Source organism: Passer montanus, unplaced genomic scaffold, assembly GCF_014805655.1.
Source record: "Passer montanus isolate IOZ18808 unplaced genomic scaffold, ASM1480565v1 scaffold16, whole genome shotgun sequence".
Classification (NCBI taxonomy): domain Eukaryota; kingdom Metazoa; phylum Chordata; class Aves; order Passeriformes; family Passeridae; genus Passer; species Passer montanus.
In genome coordinates this window covers 8,707,914-8,730,519 of record NW_024363160.1, presented here as the reverse complement: position 1 = coordinate 8,730,519, position 22,606 = coordinate 8,707,914, and the positions used below count along the sequence as shown (strand labels likewise).

General features: G+C 39.8%; 1 protein-coding gene across 9 annotated transcripts in view; it reads left to right on the top strand.

Moving 5' to 3' along the window:
• CHD7 (chromodomain helicase DNA binding protein 7) overlaps positions 1-22,606 on the top strand; it is a 134,455-nt gene that overhangs the window by 66,412 nt on the left and 45,437 nt on the right. For 8 of the 9 annotated variants that reach the window (XM_039703074.1, XM_039703076.1, XM_039703075.1 and 5 more), the window contains 4 exons: positions 7,811-8,232; positions 17,324-17,462; positions 20,814-20,951; positions 22,026-22,091. In XM_039703074.1, the coding sequence (XP_039559008.1) occupies positions 7,811-8,232; positions 17,324-17,462; positions 20,814-20,951; positions 22,026-22,091 (765 nt within the window). The remainder of the gene's footprint in view (positions 1-7,810; positions 8,233-17,323; positions 17,463-20,813; positions 20,952-22,025; positions 22,092-22,606) is intronic. The other variant, XM_039703073.1, reaches the window with a different exon arrangement.

Genomic DNA, 22,606 nt, shown 5'->3' with positions numbered 1-22,606 from the left:
CACTGGAGAAGTTGAAGTATTGTACTAGATTCTCTGGAGACTCTTTCATCCTGACACATTCTTATGTTACTGTGTGACTTCCCTATCTTGCCTGGTGATGAGCAGCCTTGTCTTAGAGGGGTTGGAAAAGACTGTTGGTAAATCTCCTGGATATTCTCTAATCCAAGGAATTCTCTAGTAAGCACTAGGTACCTTGATAGCTGTGCCTGGGAATAACTTCACAGACATAACTTCACAAAGAGAATACACACATTTTTAAATACAGATATTACATGGCAGAAACAAAGAAGCATTAAGGCTGGAAGATACCTTTAAGATCCTCAAGTCTGACTGTCGGCAATTTATGTGGTAAAACATGTTGGCATGTTCTGGCATGTCTTCTGCTTGACAGTGGAGCACACGCAAAGCGAAGTTTCCATTTACTGTGGCCATGCACAGAGGGCAGGCTTGAGGTGGACAAGCTGTCAACATGAGCAAGAAGCTTTCACCAGCAGAATTCAGCACCTAATCATCCCACCCTTTGTTATGTGTCTCTGCAGCTAGAGCTAGTAAGAACTTGACAAAATCATGAGTCCTCAACCAGTCTACATAGTGATGATGGAGAGTAAAGAGTCACGCTGCTGTTGTGTAATACTTGGGACCTGCCCTGCTTGCATTAGGGGTAACCTTATACTGCTAAGTCAGTCTATATTGCAAGGTAATGTCGAGCAAAAAAAGTATTAATAAAACATGTGTCTTGTTGACCATGACATCACCAGTTACATACAGTCCTTGAGGTAACTGTTGCAATGTCTTACATGTAAAGCCAATTTGGAGCATGCATGCTTCATTACTGTAGGGGTGGCAGTTGTCTGAGATTGCCTGCTGAACACTGATTCTGATCAATTCTGATCAATGGACAGCAACCTAGGACATCTCTTATGGGACGAGTTAGTTGTTTCTTGAGCTGTGAACAAACTGTCAGCACTCATTGCGCTGGTTGATATTCCATAGCTTAGTAATGGGTCTCACTTCTTCTGTGAGCACAAAACACTACATATAATTGCTGTAGAATTGTGATGGGATGTTTGCTTTTTGGATGGCCACATTAGTATCATTTGTCTTTTTTAATCTGTGTTTCTTCACAGGGTACAAGACCAGTAAATAAATAATTCTATTGCTGTAGCTGTGTTGAGAGTCAATTAAGAAACTCTGTATTTTGCATAGCATATTTTTATTCCTCCAAATAGTGTAATTGGGTGATATTTTCAGCTCCACCAAATCAGAAATTATAGCGGTTTTACAGTGGTAGCATAGGGCACTAAGATTGGTTTTAATCTCTTCCACTTGACTGTTAGGATGCTGTTGGTATCAGATTTATATTTTCTTTTTTTTTGATCCAGAGTTTTTCAAAAAACTTTGAATCAGCAAGTTATAATTTGTAATTGTACTGTTTATAACAAGTTCCCAGGAGCAGTAATAGAGCCAGATGACGTAGTATAGTCTTAGATTATTCTGTTTTCTCCTAACACTTGATTAAGAAATAGTATTGCAGCAGCACTTTGCTAAAATATTAACTTTTTTCATGCACAGTAGCTTTCTTTCTAGAAAGGTATTATCAGAACTTCTGTTTTCTATACACTTTCATCTGTGTTCTGAAGAGGTATGTCAAGAAATTTAGATTCCTTTCAAGCCTATTTGCAAAATAGACTTTCACTCTCATGTGGTGTGATGTCTTTCCCTTTATTGCAGAGATCACTGACAGCGCTTGTCGGTTTATAAATCCCAGCTGTCACTTTGGAACTACAATTTTCTTAGGAGGGTTTCTGAATTACTGAGATACCAGGTGTTTCTAAAGAGAATCATATTCCCCAAAATATTTTAAGCTTAATATTAAGTATTTTCATATAGTACAGTAAAAGAAACTTGCACAGCTTCAAGGTAGTTTCACAGAAAAGGGAAGGGATCATCGTTCACAATAAAGGAGAAGAAACCGTTCAGTAAAACATATTTTTGAAACAATTACAGGTGTGAATGTAGTCTTGAGGATGTTTCTGGACTTCATCTAGTATAGAAAAAATACTGTACAGCTTTTGCTGAATGTAGGTACTGGCATTTGACCGGAGTTTTGGTGGTGGTATTGATTCCTGTTTACTATGAGGTTTTTACTGATACGTGAGCTCTGCATATGAACAATGTCAGGAGAGTATTTATGGAGGTCTAGAAAGGGTGACACAAGTTTCACACTGAGGGGGCACTAAGAGAGGCCTAATGCTGAAAGTATTCATGAGATGAGTTGAATTGCAGGGACAAAGCAATGTATAGAGACATGACTCAGAAACTTTCCAAATTAGTCAAGATGAGTAGTTCATTCTAAATAATCCAGAGGGAGGATGAATCCTGTAATTAACCTTTGAGAGGAAGAATCCCGGAGCAATTTCGTTATGTGATGACTTTTAACACCTTTTGGGCTGTCCCATCAGGAAGGATACAAATTCAAAATAAATGATCTCTGGCACTAGGTAGAGCTGCTGCTGGAAGCATGCTGTAGTGTGTGTTCTGTTTTCAGAGAATTTGTACAGGTTGTTATTTTAACTTCTCCAAAGTGAAGGTGGTAATTGAACAGGCTTGCAGTTGAGAATATTCTGTAATGATTAACCTAAAGTGAAATTATCCGTTGTATGGAGATGATACCACAGTGGTTGGTATTATGAAGTCAGTGGGGACTGACTGAGCACTTGCTTTACTGTTAGACAACTTGGTAAACCAACATTCAAGAAAATTTAAATGAAGTGTTGTTGTTGTAGATCTTTATTTAAATATGAAAAAGACCATAGAATCTGGAAATAATAACTACAAGGGAAATTAAAGTGTAGTCCTGGTAAAAAGTTGGGGTTTTTAAAGATGGTTTTTTGTTTGGTGCTGATGTTTAAATTTCACAAAGTTAGCTGAGTCACATCACATACTTTGCTGCTCTTGCTTCATACTTTGTAAAGCTCCACATTGGCTCAAGTTGCTGCCCTGTTAGGGAAGTGACACTCAGCTGCTTTCAGTACAGTTGATTGTGGTTCAGTCCTTTTTCAAGCAACAGAAAGACTCTCCTTAACCTCCCTCCCTGCCACTCAGCTTCATTGGATTAATCCTACATCTTGTCCATCTTGCTACTTCACGTAACAGGCCTGGTTTGAAACAGCTCTCTGTGCTTTGGGCTGGGGAGAATGAGCTTACACTCTAAAAGTGTAAGCAGCTGTGAAGCACGGGCAAATTGGTTTTAATTTTTCAAGTCTTGGTTATACCTGTTTGGAGGCTTAAAAATAGGTTTGAATTCCAGAAATTTTTCAGTCTAGAATCAGATGATTCTATTTCTCTAATAGTGTTTTCATTTTTTATTTCCTTGGGTGTTGTTGGCTCTTACTGACAATGCTGTATAGCCTGTTGTGCCACAAATTGTTTTAACACTTCAGAGTTCTTGAAGAATCTCTGTTTTTCTCTAATAAGCTGCAATCTTTAGGAGTGTCCTGCATTGTGATATTGCATGTTAATAGCATTGATTAACTGTCGAGCAGTGGGAACTGATGAGAAAATGTCCATTGTAAAATTAAATGGAATTACTGAAGACTGTGCCATGCTGCTGGTTAGGGAGGTGACTAGCCCCAGTAGTCGCTGGTAGGAGTATTAATGTGAGCTCCAGGTTTTTTCACATGATTAAAACAGGCCATCTGTTCTTTGTTAAATGTTTACAAAAACAGCTTTTCTCTAAAAGATTTAAAGAGATGTGGGTCTAGTAAACACACCAATATTTTTGAGCACCTTTTTCACCTTATTTCAAATAATACCAAAAATAATTCTGCTGCAATATCAAATAGGATGAATAGCTATTTGTGTTTAATCTCCACTGGTTTCTTTCCCATGGAAGATTAAATTCTGTACTAACGTACTAAATTATGGCTTTGTTACTACAAAAAGCAGCAGGAGAAGCAATTTCTGTGAAGTATGCAGATAATTTTTTTCAATCTTTTGATAAAAATTGGTAATATACATATTTTTAAAAATTCTATAAATGGAAAATGGGGTTCTTTCATTAGAAATTGTGACCCTGTAACTAGAGCTAATCCTTTCTAGATTTAAAGAAGTAGAACTATTTGAAATAATTCCCCGTGGTAGGCTTAATCTAATATTTATAGTGAAAGCCTGTTGTTCGTCCTTTTCTCCCTACTTAAGAAAGAGCAGACAACTGGTTTGGGGTAAGAAAATGCATCTTTCAAGCTGCTTCCAGTTTCTTCTCAGTAGATTGTGCTGCTTCTACACAGCTTCACACTAGGGAGCAATGTGGGGTTGTCAGTTAGGGATAAACGTTTTAGCATATTGCAGACGTACTGCCACAGACTTCCTAGAAAAATAAAAGTATTCACAGCTCTCTCTTTGAAAGAGTGCTATAATTTAGAAAATCATGTGTAAGTGGATTACAAAACGTGCCAAACTGCAAGGGGAGTGGCACGTGGCAAAAGTAATCTATTTTCAAGTAATAGCAAATACAGCCTACAAAGCCTAATTGGGGCTGAATTGTCTTTTTGTAGCTGCAATTCCAGCAACGTAGCTGTAGTTCCAGAGATTCTGAATGATATGAACCAAAACCCATAGTATTATTATGCTTGGTAATGCACATAACTTGATCCTTTAAATAAAAGGCAGTAACTTTGGGGTTTTTTTTAGTATTTGTTTCGGGCATAATGTTTTAGTCTAATGTATAGTCTTTAGTTGTTCTAGAGCCTGAGAATGACTCTCATGGATAAGGTTTCTGAAAAGTAAGAATCTGAAATTTCACAAGGTACTGAAGTGTGGCAGCAATTGCTGCCATTCTCAGGGCCTTGCATTCTGGCCAGACCTTACATTAAAACTGGAAATGTCAAGTCATGAATAGCTGACACTGCTGTTGTGGAGATTGGAAAGATTTGCTTATGACTCTGCTGAAAGTGGTTGTTCAGACTTAAACAAACAAAAACACCCCACAAGTCTTACAAAGGCAGCAAGGATTTAATTTTTTTGAATACTAAGCATTTATAAAATATAATATTGATTCAGTGATGGTCATACTACTAATGAAGTTGCAATTTTGAAAATTTTGTAAAATTAAATGTACATGGCATTACTGGATTTCTTGTGGTTTTTAATATTTGTTGGCTTGGCTGTTTTGTATGCATAAGAGGAAGAAAAAATAAAACTACTGATTCTGACCTGTTCTAGAAAGTTGTGCCTTATACATAAGGTTCTAGGTAATTGTCTAGTAAAAGTCTCCTTAAAATGGCAAACTAATAAATAGTGCCAAATTCAAGGTACTTGCTCAATACAAAATCTACAAATAATGGAAAGAAAACCCTGGAGTTCTTGTATGTCATATATAGCAGGTGACCAGTATTTTAAAACAGGATTGAGTATGGTAGAGGACAGCTCAGTGAAAAAATTGGTGAAACTTGCACTTGGAATTTCTGCAAAATGTAGAATGCATAAGATACAAAATAGCAGGTAATGCAGAAATATATTGACTATCTTGCAAAAATACAGGTTAAAAGTACTTCTGAAAACTCAAGGATAAGAAGTATTTACAGGTGATCTCAGTAATATTCCTGTATTTTCCTACCTAGAAATAATGGTTAGTACAAGCACATAACAGTCCAAGGTACAAAGAAGACAGTTTTATTCTGTGTCATATAACAAATCAGAGACACTTAATTCAGTCACCCAAATTCACACAATCAGAATATTTTAAAAGATCTCCATTTTTTGTAATGTGCAATTGGACTGCAGAACTCATTGTTACCACTGACTTTGTGGGGTAGTGTTTTCTATACAGACACCCAGTTTTTGTGAACTTTCCAGCACAGAGCTGTACGTGCCAGTGGTGACTACAGATTTCTAGAACAGGTGTTGATTGATATTTCACTATGCCTAACATGAGGTGGTCTCCAGTGGGGCTGATGGATGCAGTGCTAATGCAATGAGTGCATGGGGTTTCCATTAAAGCTGGATTTCCACTGCAACTTAGACCCTCTTGCTCTAAAAAAGATCTTAATAAACATATGGAGGACAGAAACATGCAGAAGTCACTCTTGGAAGTTCTTGCTTAAGCCAACCATCACAGACCATCAATCTGTCACTGAGGCCTTCCCTCTTGTTCTGTCTCTTCCATGAAGAACTGTAGTGTGTAGCATGTACCATTCAGACCTCTCCCAGACAGCAGAAAAAATTCTTGTCTTAACTTCCTGACAATTTTGCTCCTTTTACTTCTGAGTGTTTGAGTGTGCTCAGTGCACAGTGGATTTATGTTACTGTGAAGAAATGGTAGAAGTAGTTAGGACTGCACTGGTTCAATTTGTTTACATTCAGAAAATTGTATTAATGCATATGGAAATATGCACATACATTCACTTTCTCATGTAATATTGTCAAGAATTTTGTTTCCTAAATCTTAAGTGCATTTCTATTTAGATCTAGATGGCTGAAGTTGATTATCTGTATGTGCCCATCAGTTCTCCTCATGCTTAGGGATTGGTTTTGTAGTCATTCATTTGCATGCTTGCCACTTCTCAGGAAGTGCCATTGGAAAAAAAAGTGGAGAAAAGGAAATGCAAAGAACATTGCAGTTACAGTGGTACTGCTTTCCATAGAAGTAAAACTCCTATTTGTTATAAACTTCTCCACAGTTCAACAGATGAAATATCTCAAATGGCTCTCCTTTTATACCATGATTGATCCACCTAGAGTCATCCTGACTTAATTTTTAGAGAACAGAAAAGCAGGAGAAACAGAGAGAGAAAGAGGGTGGGTAAAATTATCTGATCATATATGTAGGTGCACGAAAGGCATCAGTACAGTGTTGTGCTATTACTTCTAGAAAAGCACTGTCATCCTGCATTTATAACCATGGGCAGGCAGGGAGAAGCAGGTCAGAGCTTTGATAGGCTGCAAAGTCATGGTGGAGCTTAGATATCTTTTGACTGCAGACTTATGGATCTTTGTGTAGAACAGAACCATTGAAGTGAAAATAATTGTCAGTATATGCAGTATATTTTAGATTAGGTATTTAACATTTGTGTAATTATACATAGGTTTTCCTGTAGTTTCTAAGTTTGGTGTAAACCTGATATGCTATAGAGACTTTGAAATAGGATGTTTATGCAGACTCATAAGCGCTTACTGTAGTTCTCTGTCCAGTCTGGAGCAGGAACAAATCTGTTTGGAGTACAAGCTGGAAGCAGTGGATCTTGGACATAAAATGTAACCTTGTATTACATTTTCAAGTGGCTTAACCCTTCACTTGCTGATCAAAATACCTCCTGTCACAGATGAACCAGTGTAAATTGCCTTAATTAATTTTTTGTCAATATAGCCTGTGAATACACTTTTATTCTCCTTCAAACGTCTAGAAACAAAGTTTAACAATTTTCTCCCCAAAGGACAAAATTCCAGTGCAGCTTAATAATTTTTAATAAGTTAATCGTTCTACTAACAACTATTTTGAAATGTCTGAAACAACAATTGTTTTTCTTTTGCATTGACTAAATATTTTCTATATTTCCACTTTATGCAAGCTTTAGTATAATTTTACCCTTGATATATCAATCATTTTTGGTAATTTTGCTACTGTTCTGACTGCAAAAACCGTTGTTCTTTACTGTATTACTGCACAGTGTTTCAGATATGCTGACTTCTGTTAATAGGTTAATCTTGTGCTTAATATTTTCTCCCTCTGTTACCTCATGCTCCAAAAGAGCAAAGTTTTAGAAATCAAAGTTGCAGATGTCCAATTTTTATTTCTATTTATCTCTCTCAGCATTCTCCGTCGGAACCCTTTTTAGAGAAACCAGTGCCGGATATGACTCAGGTTAGTGGACCGAATACCCAGCTAGTGAAAAGCGATGATTATCTGCCGTCAATTGAGCCGCAGCCACAGCAAAAGAAAAAGAAAAAGAAAAACAATCACATTGCTGCAGAAGGTCCCAGTAAAGGTTTTGGTAAGGAAGACTTTCCTGGGGGACTTGACAGCCAGAATCTAAGCAGAAACTCAGTGGATTGCTCCCAAGAAGACAAGAAGAAAAAGAAAAAGCCCAAGGCAAAAAAAGAACCGAAGGATCCTAAAGAACCCAAGGAAAAGAAGGAACCCAAGACCCCCAAAGTCCCTAAGACCCCTAAAGAGCCAAAGGAAAAGAAAGCAAAAAATACCACGCCAAAACCCAAGACCAGCAAAAAGGCTAGGTAAGTCAGGAAACTTGTATATGCAATAAGAGCTAAAGAGTGTGTTTGTGGGATTTCTAGAGCATCTGTGCTAAATGGCGTGGGTGGAGAGGAAATGTTGTTTTGTCGTTTGCCTTATACCATCTACAACATCGTGTTTTTGAGAAGCTTGGGCACATTTCTCTTATTTGACTTTCCTGTTTATGGCTTCACAGTTATTTTAAGCAAGCTGGAAAGGCAGAAGGTTAGTTTTTCCTTTCAAGGCAGAAAAGTTTCTGGATGTGTTAGATTTCAAAAGTAACTCTTTCTCCTCTGATGCTCATCTGTCTTTGTGTGTGATTTTTGTGTTGAGAAATTAAACTGCTTCAATATTAATGTAGGGTTTCAGAGATGAAGACTGAGAGTAAAATGGTTTGATGATGTTTTTCCCTAAATAAAGAAGTTAGGTACTTCATTGTTGTATGCTGTACAACCCTTAGAGACACTGTTTTATACTAACACAACTCACGGGCTCTAAGCTCTACTGTTAAAAAGGCATTTTTATATGGATATTGATGTGTCCTCACCATAGGGATGATATTAATTTTCCTGTTTCACGTAAGAACAATTTTCCTAGCAGAAAATCTTTGTGGCTAGACCAGATGGTTCAACCATGTTTCTTAACTGGGTTTCTTAACTTGCCATTCAGCATCGTGTGCCTTTATCAGGATAGGCTTAAAATGTTACAGAGTAGTACAAGAAAGAATAAATTGTCATTACACATGAGTAAATATGTCATAGGTAATAACATAGATTCTTTCCTTGTCCCTCAAGTCCCTAAACACTGTGGTTATAAGTGCCTACTTGGAAGAAAACTGAGACCACAAAGACATTAAAGCTCAATTTTTTTTTTTCATTTGTACCTAGAATTTCTTACAACTGTTCTGAATTTGTTCCAAACATCTGAATCTGTTTTTCAAGATGTGGCTAGAGTTATAAAATATAACTTCCAGATGGAAGCACAGCCAGACTTGGTTAATCCAAATCAGTTTGCAAAATCCATTTGTATTAGGGTTTAAAAATTGCATTTAATGAATCAGCTTTGCATATATTCTACAAGGCTGACTATTTATTGGTTAGGTTTGATACAGCTCTATAGCTAAATGAGGATGGACAGTAAGATGCTATTTGTTGCTTTAGCAAGACAGAAAAGTTTCTGTACTAGCAGGGATGATGTTTCCTGAAGAATTTATAAACACTGGCTTGTAAAATCAAGTGTTGTTGTGTACAGGTTATATTAACTGATCAGTAAATTACAGTTGATCAGCCTATCCCTATTGCTGCATTTACTTTGGTTTTGTACCAGACTGTCCTTAGGATTGGGTTTACATACGCAGCAGCAATTCACAGCTTAGAAAATCTCTTAAGTTGTATATCATCCTATATGTCTTTTTGAAATGCAAGTACTGAATCAGCTAGAATAGAATCGAATAGAATCGAATAGAATCGAAATGTAAAATGGTTGGGGTTGAAAGGGGCCCCTGAGGGTCATGTAGTTCAATGCCCTTGCTAAAGCAGGCTCACCTATAGCAGGTTCTATCCAGGCAGGTTTTTAGAATCCCCAGGGAAGGAGACTCCACAGCCCCTGTGAGTAGCCTGTTCCAGTGCTCTGTCACCCTCAATGTAAAGTTTTTCTTTTTAGACAGATGGAATTTCCTGTGTTTCAGTTTGTACCACTGTCCCACGTCCTGTCAGTGAGCACCTCTGAGCAGTGTCTGGCCCCACTGTTTCCACACCCATCCTTAAGATACTTGTATGTATTGGTAAGATAACAGGCGAAGCTTCCTCAGACTTTCCTCTAAAGACAGGTACTCCAGTTCCCTAGACTCACAGGTTTAAAGGCTGACCAGGCTACATCGTAAATGTTACTGAGCATTTCCCAGATTTTTGCTGCCAAAAAGGTAAAAAAAATGTTTACCGCAGGACTTCACAATTGACTACATTGAAGCCTTGTTTGATAAACCATGGTTACAAGGAGTCTGCCTCAAAAACACCTGATGGTCTGGACATCAGAGCTCAGAGCTTCTCTGTCCTGTCCACTCCATCCTAATACCTCTGTGCACATCTTCTCTAAATCTTGGGACATGCCATGCAGATTAAAGGAGCAGTGTTTCCTCTGTAGGAACTAAACACTGCTCGCTTAATTGTGTTTGTAGGAGAGTCTTTATCTGCTTTCCCATGAAATACTCTTGTCCCTGGCTGGCTGGGTGACTTACTGTATTCTAGTAAGTACTAAGCTCTGTTGTTTTACCTGTGAGAGAAACGCGTTTGGAGCAACAGCAAGAGCCTTGGGTGTTCCTTATGCTTACTTGGGGGTGTGGAGAAAGTCCTACTTTTGCCGTAATGGGCTTGGGTCTCTTGTTACCAAATGCTCCCCTGAAAACAAGGTTGTTCTCATTTTGTGGTCTTGTCAGCCTCAATATTAAGCTTCTTTGAAGAACCCAGAGACTGTGTGGGAATCCTATGCTGTGAAAGAATTTTAAATCAGTGAAAGAAACTTGCTTACTTTGGCAATACCAAAGACTGGGGAACCTGTCCAGTGAGAGATCACTGAATCAAGTTTTTTAAAATAAATCAACAGTCCAAATAATCTAAGTCACAGTATTTCAGCAGCACTAACTCCAGAAAGGAAACACTACAGTAGCTTAGATGAGTGAGATTAATGCATGTTAATACAGATTATGGATGATTGTGTAGAAGTAAAGTATTTTTATAAAGTTAGTGTCCGGCATGTCTTTACTGCTACTGCTTATATTGCTCAGTATTTTGCTTCTAAGCATTGAAAAGAGTTGTGTGGTTTAGAAATCTGAAAATGCTGTGTGTAATTAATTAATGGTCCTCATTCCTGAGTAAGATGATCAGCTTCAATAGAAGAGTTTTGCAGTCATGTAAAATTAAGGTGAATAAAGTTAGGTATTTATTGAAGAGCAATATTTTTTGATAGATCATAACAAGTCCTTAAAGTTAAGTTTGACACAGGCTGTATAAGAGCATACACATGGATGAAAATATCTGATGTTTAATTATCTTAACCATTTTCTAATTTAATATAGCTCATAACCCTGTTATTTTAGTTCCAATTTCAACTAAAAGTGTAATCCTTTTATGTAAAAATAAAAACAAAACCCCAGAAACTCTATCCTTCACATCTCTGTTATCTTTGGTGCAAGTTGCAACAAAATGAGCAGCCTGCCTCACTAAAATGCACCTTCATATGAGGACAAGTCAGATTGGGAAATAGAAGAACCTGATTAGTTTTATGGTGATTTGAATTGTGTCATGGGATCTCAAAAAGAAAGAAAATGCCCACATAGGCTGCTAGTATATTACACTGCATAGTGAAAGAAATATCACACATTAATATTGCACTATTAACTTTTAATGGATATTAACCCAATCCTATCAATACTGAAAGACAAATACAGTGGTGGCTAAAAAAACAACATTGGTAAAACAAATCTCTTGCGGACCAAACTAGTCAAGTTTGAAAGCAAAATGTAGTTTAACCTTTGATCACGAGTGAAGGGTTTTCATTAAATTGGGTGGATGCTGAGTATTATGTGGGCTCTAAACTTTATGAAGCTAGCTTCAGGCACATGCAAAGCAGGCAGATTTTTCCAAAAGTAGAGGGACAGGGGAAGGCAAGTAATCCTACTGAATTGCAAAGTCATGGCTCAGATGTCTGTTCCTCCTGTGCCTGTCCCTGGAGGAGATGAGGACCACCTGTTTGAGAAGATCACGCTGCAGCACAGCTGATATCTGTCCTGCCGCTTCCTATGAAACCCTAGAGACTGGCCACTGATTATGGTGGCAGGAGCAGTAACTATTTGCAAGGGCCAAATGGCAGCTGTTTGCAGGAGCTCTTGCCTTGTCCCATCTCCTCAAAGCAGTGTCCTGTGCTTTGCAGGGCTGCTCATATCTGCTTCCTCCCCTCCCTGTGGCAGGGAAAGCTTCACCTTCCCCACGCGCTGAGCAGCAGCCTGGGACACAGTGTAGGGCGAGTGTGTTGTTGCTTACAAGGGGAGTGCTAAACATGAGCATAATTAAGGTTTTTAGAGGGAGGTGGAGAAGAGCTTTTTTGGCACACAGTTGGGCTGTTTGTTGTATCGGAAAGGGGATGGCTCCTGGCCACGGAAGTGGGAAGAGGCTGCGGCGTGGGGGAGCGGTGCAGACAGCAGGACACAGCACCCTGGGGAGCTGTAGGACAGGAAGAGAGGTCCCGAGGCAGTGGTGGTAGTTTCCACTCCCAAGGTCAGATCATCCTGAGCAAGGCAGGAAGGGGCTGCCTTTGGGAGAGAACAGGAAATCGTGCGAGATTTCCATGCATGTGTCCGCTGAGGCTGTTCCTGTTCACACCTGTCCTCATCTCCCTTTTGAACCAGCCCAGCTGTCTGATATTTACCTTTGCTTGTGCTGCAGGGCAGGCCTTGTAGGCTTCACTATTATCAAAGCTTTTTAGTAATTAGGCTGACTTTTCAGGCTGGGAAAAAACCTTGTTGTCTATTGTTTTTCCTACTTTTGTGATATGTAAAAACTGATTTTAAAAGAAGTTTTGATTACACTAGGAGCTTTAAAAAATAATTGTTTTTCTTGGGTAAGGCAGTAAAGTTTAAGTCTCACATCTCTGACATTTTGAGAAGGTGGGATTGTTTTTCAATGTTTTTTATGCTCCACAGTGAATGTGTAAAGTTTGTCTAAGCTGGGTTCCAATCGTGAATCTGTTACAGGACAATGTTCCCAAATGGTAAAATAAAAAACAGTAATGCATCTGACTTTCTTTAGACCATAGAATTATAGGAAAAAAACCATTATCCAAGTCATGATAGTTGTCAGAAATAATACTAATAAACAGATCTATCAGTTTCCCAGATCAAGTGAAGTAGTTACACAGGGTAAACATATGGGCTAATTCTCCCCTTAATCCTGCAAAGCATGCCATGATTTTGGGGTCATTTTTGAGTCAAGATGGTTTGCCCTTGTAAGTTTCTGGAGTTTCACCTAGCTCTCTTGGGGGCTGCTGAGCTAATACAAAACACTTTGTTGGAGTTTGGATCTCTTTCTCAAATTGTAAATCAAGCTCTCCTTCTGGTTGTCCTACTTACTGTTTTCCTATTCAGCCTCATTTTCTTCTGTTTGACCTTCTGCAGGTTGTCTTCATACTGATCCCCTTTGGTCAGTATGATGGGCAGTCTTCAGGAGTAGGAGGATGTAACCAGAAAGGAATATTGGACAGCGAGATCGTAAAACATCTAATCTGAAATGTCTGTATTTATATCACTTGAATTGAGGGACAAGTTTAACTTAGCGTTTTTAAATCAAAGTTTTATGACTGGCAAATAGTGCTCCAGTTTGTCTTAGATTTATAGTTTTGTTTTGGGACTGGACACTTACCTTGTCACTAGTGGGCCTTGGCTAACTTTTGCATTCATGCATGTGTAAAAACAAATATGAGAGATAGTTGTCTAAATGTGTATGTTACAGTCTACCTCCCTTGTTGCCAGACTTGGAAAGAGCACTAATCATGTGCACCCAACGTTGAGCACTGACAGGGAATCCTAATGGTAGAGCCTCTGAGAACAATCTCTGAGTGCTTGCCTGTTCTTCCTGTGGAAAGGTAATTCTGTTCCAGGCTAATGCTGAGTGTGATCTGCTGGAAAGTGCAAAGGCTCAGTCAAAAGTGTGTACATTCATTCAATTGTCAGGAGCAAATCACACTGGCTCCATGGGAAGATGAAGAACAGTTGCTGGCAATGCAAGGCAGCTGATGCTCTCACTGCCCAGATGAAGCTCCTGAGTGTGTGATGCACTGGGAACACTGGGAAGCCGTGTGTCCCTGCGTTTAGAGAGGTGGTGCTGTTCTATTTCTACTTCACTTTTTTTTTTTTTCCTTTGAAGAGTAGCTGTGCATTTAAAAAGAGCAATTCTGTTGCTGAATTTAGAACTTAAAATTCCCGGTGGAGCAGCACACGGGCTTTGTTCTCCGCAAGCTGGTCGCTCTTTCACGTGTGTGTTTATGACTGGTCTGGAAAGGGAAGTGATTTGAAACTCCATCCGAATCGCTTCGACCGCGTCTCCGCTGCCGAGGGTGCCCGTGTACACCGAGGCGCACGGCTCGGGGGTAGCTGTAGGTCATGAAGTAGTCCTGGCTCGGAGAGAGAAAGGTCTCTCGGAGGCCAGAGCGGAACCCGTGTCGGGGCGGACCTGCCCGCAGCGCCGGGCCTTTGTCTGCTCCCGGCCGGCCGGCAGCGCAGCGCGCTCGGTGCGTCGGCGGGCCCTCGTTAGCGCTGCCCGGCCTTTCAGCAGGCTGCTGTTTTATCCCGCCTAGCCCACGCTATTCTTCCCGGCTTTAAGCCTGTTATTCACAGGCGGCCGTGCACCGGGGGCACGGCACGACGGCTGAGCTTTAATTGCGCGCCCCGCTCCGATTTACGGGGTCAGGGGGGAAGAGCGCCGGGCTGTCAGCGCGCTTCACCTGGCGGCGATCTTCACCTCCCATTAAACAAGTTCGAGAAGCGCGTAAAGCGGCGTTTTGTGTTTGTTTAGCTTTGTCGCTGTTCGGCGTTCAGTGCTCGGTCGGCGTTTTTGGAGGCGGCTTGGCGGTGATTTGCTGGAAGCCGGTGTGTGTGCGGCGGGGGTTCCCGTGCCGCGGCCGCGCAGGTGCCGGGAGCGGGCGGGCGCTGATTGAGGGAAGCAGATGGCAGCGCTCGGTGGCCGCCGGCCAGCGGAGCAGGTGCTGGTCACGTGGCCGCGGGTTGCCGGGGCGACGCCAGCGCTCTCGGCGTGCGGATGAAAAGGCGAAGGGGGCCCCGCTTCAGCTGCGGCTTTTTGTGCCATTGGTGGCAGCCAGAGCGGAAACAAGCGCCGGCGGGGAGGGAGGGGAGCCCGCCGGGCACCGAGCGGCGGAGTGAGGGAGGGAGGGACGCGCGCTGCCCGGCCCCGCCGCCTCTCGGGGCTCGCCCTCTGCCCGCGCTCCTCCCGCGCTGCCAAACTCTGCCCCCGCTGTGCCCGCGCTCTTTGCGCCTGTCCAGCTCTTCCCCCACATCCCCTTTCTTTCTTTCTTTTCTTTTTTTTTTTAATGTCGCAGTTTAAGATGGGCTTTTTTTGAGCTGTGTCGAGTCCTGTTAATTTCACAGGATCACAGGATTGTTAGGGTTGGAAGGCACCTCTGGAAGTCATCTCATCCAAGCCCCCTGCCAAGTCAGGCTCACGTAGAGCAGGTGACACAGGAAGGTGTCCAGGTGGATTTTGAATGTTTTCAAAGAGGGAGACTCCACAACCTCCCTGGGCAGCCTGTTCCAGTGCTCTGCCACTTCAATGTGAGGAGGTTCTTCCTCATGTTGAGGTGGAACTTCTGTTTTTGTTTCTGGCTATTGCTCCTTGTCCTGTCACTGAAGAGAGTGCACCACTGAAGAGAGTCTGGCACCATCCTCTTGATACCTACTATTGAGATACTTACATGCATTAATGAATGACAGAATTGTTAGGAATGGAAGAAACCTCTGTTAGATCATCTAGTCTCAGTCTTCTCTTTAAATAGGCCCAGCTCCCACAGTCTCTCCTCTTAAGAGAGATGCTCTAGACCCCTGATCATCACTGTCCCCCTCTTCTGTATCCTATTCCCTAGCTCCTTATCTTTGTTTCACTGAGTCCAGAACTGGACACATTACTCTAGATATGGCCTCAGTAGGGCTAAGTAGAGACAATTTTGCCATAATACAAATCCGTGTTCAAAACTCACAGTCTTTTCATGTGTAATTTTTTTAAATTATTTTTTTAAACTTGGAAATCAGTGCTATTTCACATGTAGGCAGCAAGGAGAGAATAATGCTGTAGCCAAGTTGTCACAGTCCTGAAGAGACATGTGACTGTATGGGAAAATTTTAAATTATAGCTCCAAAACACACTGTTGGTGGACTAATGTGCTGATCAAAACGGACAAACTTAAAGCTGATGTTTAAATGAGAAATTATAAATATGAGGATTATGAAGAAAAAACAAACCCTGAGCAGTTTCCCAGGTATGAAAGTAAAGTGATGAAAATGCAGAAGCCATATAAAAATGTCTGATATGGTGCTTGGTGACCTGTGCTTGCCATGTGTCAGGTGCCAGCACACAGCTCTGCTCTGCTGTCAGCCGTCTCAGCAACTTCCCTTAGCAATCCCCTCACATTGGGAATGGGCTGCTGGGAGCTGACCACAAAAATCCAGTAAAAACCTGCCTCAGACTAAGACCAGATATGCTTTAAAATACTACCTTCTACCATTGATTTCTGTTGCCATTTAAAAATTTCACCCCTGCCATGCTGCAGATAATCTCAGTTTGTGATTTGGTGACAGTGTATTTAAAGCTGTATTTTGATACACGTTTTCACCCATTTCCAAGACTCTGAGTGCAGCTGGCGACATGCAATACCAGCTCTTCAGGTGATGGACGTTTTTATGGGGGAGGAAGGAACAACCCTCAAAATATCATTGTCAGTGGATGTAGCTTTGTGGTATTGTGTGGATGCTGAGATGCTAGCTGGGTGTTTTCCCCACCCTGTACAAGCTGCAGTTGCATGTATGAAGCTGTATGGGTGCCCTCAGTGCTGACACTAAAGTGCATTTCCTGCTTGGAAACAGCAGGGATTGTAGAAGAAGATTAATTCAGTCCTTTGTTTTGGTAAAGCTTACTCTGGTTCTGCTTACCTGGGCTGCATGGTTAATACAAGACAAGCACATGCATAATCCTGTTTCTCTTCTCATGTGTCAGGTTGTCCAAACCTTGCTTTCAGAAAGTGCAGGTTCTGAAGAGAGTAGCTCTTCCTTTCCCATCTCATTTTTAGTTTCTTGTGGAGTACACATCGAGTGTCGCTGTCTAAGGTCTTGAAGAAAAGAAGTGAGGTTTCTGTTGTTGAGGCATGTGTAGTGATGGCCCATGCATCACTGATTTTGCAGTTACTTTGAAATACTTAGGAAAGGCAGTTGAAAATAATGAAGTCATTCAAAACAAACATCTCATGGATCAAATGTTTTTTAAGCACCTCTTGCTTATATCTTTCTACAAAAACTTATTAAAAATACCTCTGTTTCAGCAGCAAGAAGCAAGATTCAGAAGCCAGTGCTGCAAAGAAAAAGGTTAACAAGGGAAAGGAAGGTTCTGAAAACTCAGATTTGGAAAAAACTCCACCACCATCACCTCATCCTGAAGATGAAGATGATCCAGGGGTTCAGGTAATGCTATTGTTGAAGTTCATTGTAGGCTTTGACAACTTAGAAGCATAAAACAATAGTTCTTGTGGTCTTTGTTACAGAGTAAACAGTAGTCTTTGTTACAGAGATACAGGTATTTGGAGAACTTCTGTGTTGTTTACAAAGAAGGTGAGAAATGAAAATCACCGTGGTGAATATGTTACAAAAACAAGTATTTTTCATCATAATTTTGCTTTACAGTCTTGTTGCTTGCAGATATGTGTACAGTGCAGCTGAGTTTTCACACATTCTCTTTGATTGCTGTTGCAGTTATGATGCTGAATGTTCTGTTCTGTAGACTTAATGTACGATTACAAGGTCTTGCTTATAAGCTTGGTGTTTATTCTTGTATTGGCTTTGCAAACCTTCTGAAATCAAGAATGAGATGTGACAGAGCAGAGTGTTGGAAACATGCGTGTCAGGCACTTGTAGTTACACTGCTTTAGTGGATGAAGGGCTTTTTTGCAGGACTACCAGTCATGGGCTCACAGTGATTAATTTCTCTTGACCACTGCACACCTATCATCTTCTGTCCAAACTTTGTTTCACATAAAGCAAATCTGGAAATAGAGTAGAACAAGTTTTGTGTGCTCTGTCATTTGACCTATTAAGAAGTGGCTGGCTCCTGGCTTGCTTCTGCTGGCAGTGTTTAGAGTGGGCACTAAAAATTAGAATCCTTTCATGAAGAGGTGGGGGCAAATTGTGGTGGGGAAGTATGCAGTCATGCCAGTGTACATGAAATCCACTGCATTTGTCCTTTGCATGTCAGGTTGTGGCTGGATTGCTTCTGGTTATGAGCGATGTTCAGACCAATGATCAATTAGGAATGGCCAAAGTAGCTTGGTGAAGACTTTGGCAAACAGTTGGCCTACAAAAGCATGGTTTATGCCCTTCCTCCCACTATTTTCAAGAAGAATGTAGCAAATAATAAAATGTGAGCGATCTAGTATATTCTAGTTAAAAACAAAAGAAGCAGTATGAGAGTGTGTTCTTCCTGACTTCTTCAGACTGTGTATTCTGAATTAGAGAAGTTGAGTTAAACCATGCAGATATCAAAGTGTTTCAAGAATTAAGTTTCCTGTGCTGCAAATCTCTGCCAGCCTGATTAATGACACTGGCAAAAGATGAAGAAACTTCAGGGCTTTGGATGGGAATTTTTGGGTTAATTTGTAGGTGATCATATTCCATTTACAATTCAACGTTTCTGCATGGATTGCTTGTTTTCAGTCTAGTGGAACAAAAACTTTCTTTTTGTCAAACACAATTGGGTGATAATTATGTTGGATTTTATAATTTTTTTTGTAAATAGAAGTGTTAGGACACTTGGATCACTTTTTAATTTAATGCAACACAGTATTTCAGGAAACTTTCTGTTTTCTTAGTACTGTCTTGCACTGTGCATGCTATAATGCACTTCTTTGCATGAATTGAGGAAAGGGTTCCAACCATGTTTGCTGGGACAGCTACAGTTAATAAACTTGTTATGCATTTCTCAACTGAGATTAATGTTACTCAGTTGTCTAAGACACAGTAGCATTCTTAGTGTTAAATCCTGAGCCTTCTGTAGAGATATTATGTAGTAATGCAGAGTGATACATTGTTTGTTTTTTTTTAAAAAGAGGAGGAATACTTGTGTGTTAGGCAGATTTTTTATATTCCATTATCAAACCTATTACTCACCTTCCTACCTGTAGATCAGTTAATGAGTTAAAGATAATCTGATGCAGGTAAATACATGCACAGTTTCTGTCAACATAACAATTGCAAAACCACATATGAATGTAAGAGGAAACAGGAAGTTCATCAAAGCAAAAAAATACCAAATAAAGGCTACCATTATGTTTTAGGTGTTCTTTCTTTTAGGGAAATGGAAAAAGAGAATTTTGGTACCAAAAATAATGGTAAGACTTACCTACAGTATCAGAAGAAAATTGGTATTTTCCCATCAGTGATCATGTAAATCAAGATGCAAATTTGTCAAGTGTTACTATTTTGAAGTACAAAAATATTGTTTTGTGGAAACCCCCATAAGTTACTGCATTAAAGGTAGAAGTCACATCACCATTGTTTAAAAGGGTGAGATAAGCTTAACCTTTGCTCAAAATTTTCATTTTCAGTTAAATAAATAATTTCTAATTTTGTAAAGTGCACCAAGTGTTTATGCCTCAAAAAGTATGATTAGCTATCTAAAAGTAACTATTGGACTTTGTCTATGTATATTGAGAGACTCAGGTGTGTAAGTCTGTTAAGCTACATAAGTATTTGCGTGTATCAGTGAAGAAGAGCAGTGGCTGAGAAAGATGTATAAATAAGTAGTGTAAAATACATAAATAAGTAGTGTATCAAGTCATTAAAATGGGAGTTTTTAACACTTGATAGTCAACATAATTTTAACGTATACATTACTCCATTAAGATGTTTGAAGCTCAATTGACAGTTTTCTTCAGCAACATATGCTTACAGCTTTTCAAATGCATAACCTGATGCAAACTGTCTGGGAAGTTGAATTTTATTATTGTAAAAACAATACCCAGCACTGAACATCAAGTTGCAAATTCTGTCGTATGCATGCTTCTGTATTTTACAGGCTGTTTTGTGCAATACTGCTGAAGCTTTATCTCATCCTGGTGGTGAGGGTATGGGAGCACAGAAATCATGTTTTCAATTTGGGGTGGTTCAAGTTTTTCATTCTCCTCTATTAGTTTGGGGTCTTTTCCCATGCTGTGCTGCAGGATGCCTTTCTGAACAGTGCTGGGTCAGTGAAGTGAGGAAATCTTATTTCATTGTGTTTCCCCTACAAGATAATCCTGGTACAACTGGGTGGATGGGGAGAGGAAGAAAGTGTGTTGTCACTGCTTAGCAACACAGTGGGCCATGCTGTGGAAAGGTGGTGTTTGGCTCCTGCATTGGCCATCTGTCTAAGTTTGTTACAGATGTGAATGGAGAGGTGCAGCTTCCTGGGTTTTAATTGCTTTCTGAGATAGACTTCCTAATTTTTTAAGGTTGTTGTAGTCATGTTAAAAAAGTAAAAAAATGCTGCCCCACTTTCCAACTTGGAACAAGCATAAAGTCGATTTTTATTGGTATAAAGCCAAAATTTAGTTGGGTTTTTTTTGTTTCATTTTAGGTTTTTTGTTGTTTTTTGCTTACAGAATTTAAGAAAAGCTAACAGGCAGGAATTCAGAATAGTAGTCTCCTGAGTCCACTCTTTCTACCATGGTGTTGTAGAAATTATAGCATTTACTGCACACTAATGTATTTGAGACACACAGAGATTATTCTGCTTCTCATCAATTTTGTTTCTCATGAAAAATATGAATGCTTTCTGTTCAGAAACGACGCTCCAGCAGGCAGGTGAAGAGGAAGCGTTATACTGAAGACCTGGAGTTCAAGATTTCAGATGAGGAGGCTGATGATGCTGATGCTGCTGGAAGAGACTCTCCTTCAAATACTTCTCAGTCAGAGCAACAGGTGAGCAGACTGGAAAGGTGGCCGTAATTGTAGCATTCGGAGATCAGATATGGGCCCTTTTCCTGAATGATATTCATACGTGATTGATAGAATGTGCCAGAAGGCATTAGTTTTTACATTCATAAAGAATATATCAACTCATGGCTTTGTTTGCAAGCTGATGATACACAGCTTGAAAGTTCAAGCTGAGTTCTTCGAAATTAGTGGTCCCTAGCTAAAAAAAACCTAAACTGTACTGCTAGAAATCTAGAATGTACTTCTGTGAATTCAGTGGCCTGGCTTCTGTGACTTTAATAAACCACTCAAGCTTGTCCCCTGCTGCTAGGCACCATAAGAACTCCTTTATGAAATTACTGCCTTGTAGTACCCAGCAGGGTACACTTTATTCTCTGTGCAATGTAAATGATGGATAAAATAGTTTGAATAAGATGAGGGGTAATACTGTAGGAATGACTGTTGTAACAATCTCATTGTTTTGTAGTGCTTTTTCAAAGAACTACTTCTTTTAACTGATGACCTATTGGAGAATATATCCATGTTCTTTGGTATTTTATTTGGCAATTTGTTAAGCCTTGTGAAATAATGTATGTGATCTCCATTGTTAATTGTGTCTTATCAGAAGGACAATTGGGATGGTTTTCCTCTCTTTGTAATAGTGAATGAATGTAATAGAGGATTGCAGGCAGTTTTGAGAGCGATCGTGTGGACACCTGCACAGCCAACTAGAGATTTTGAACATCATCTGCTGTTTAGACTGTATGGTGCTGAAAGCATTATTATTTTAGGACAGGAGAGTTGCTTGTGTTGTTATATCTGTTTATCTGTGCATGTCAGCCTTCTCAACTGAGAGAGCTGGAGTTGCACGAGGTCTTAAAAATGGGCTCAAACAAGTATCCTTCGATCCTTTATTTGGTATCAAATCTCTTTGAATCCTCAATGTTCTCATGCTAGGAGGAGAATGTCCTCTTGGTATTAAGCTTCTGTTGCAAAAAAAGTATTTTAATGTTTTTCTAATAAAGGAAGTCTTTAACAAAGATGCACTCCCATAACTCTTGTATGCTGTTTATGATGTAGGAATCTGCTGATGCTGAAGGTCCTATTGTGGAGAAAATCATGAGTAGCCGTTTAGTCAAGAAAAAGGTAAAACAAATCCCCTTCCCTCCATATTTTAAATAGGCTAAGAATATTTCTGCTGAAGCCCTTACTGAGTTCTTAAAATGCTTTGGATATTCCCAAGTAAAAAACTGTTCTGTTGAATAGAGGAGGTTTGTGAAAGTGTATTCAGATGGTATGCAACATGTTTTTCAATAGACATACACAAAACAGATTGTTTAATCTTTTACTTGTTTCTTGCTTTTTTTGGATGAAAAATTTGATTTTTGCAAGTATACATGCCTGAATGAAATCTGTGATGCTTTTCACTTCAGAGGGATACTCCATAAGAGTTTGAGGAATGAGAGAACTTAGAACCCATAATTTTTGCATCTTTTGCTGGCAGTTGTGCTTAACAGCTGAAACAAATTTACATATGACCAAGTATGATGTATACACAGGTGATGAATATCTTGTAACTATGCTAAGATGGTGAAAGAAATACTCAATTTAAGTGTGGTTCCCTTATAATTCCGCCCTGCCTTCTAGTTAAGTTCTTATTT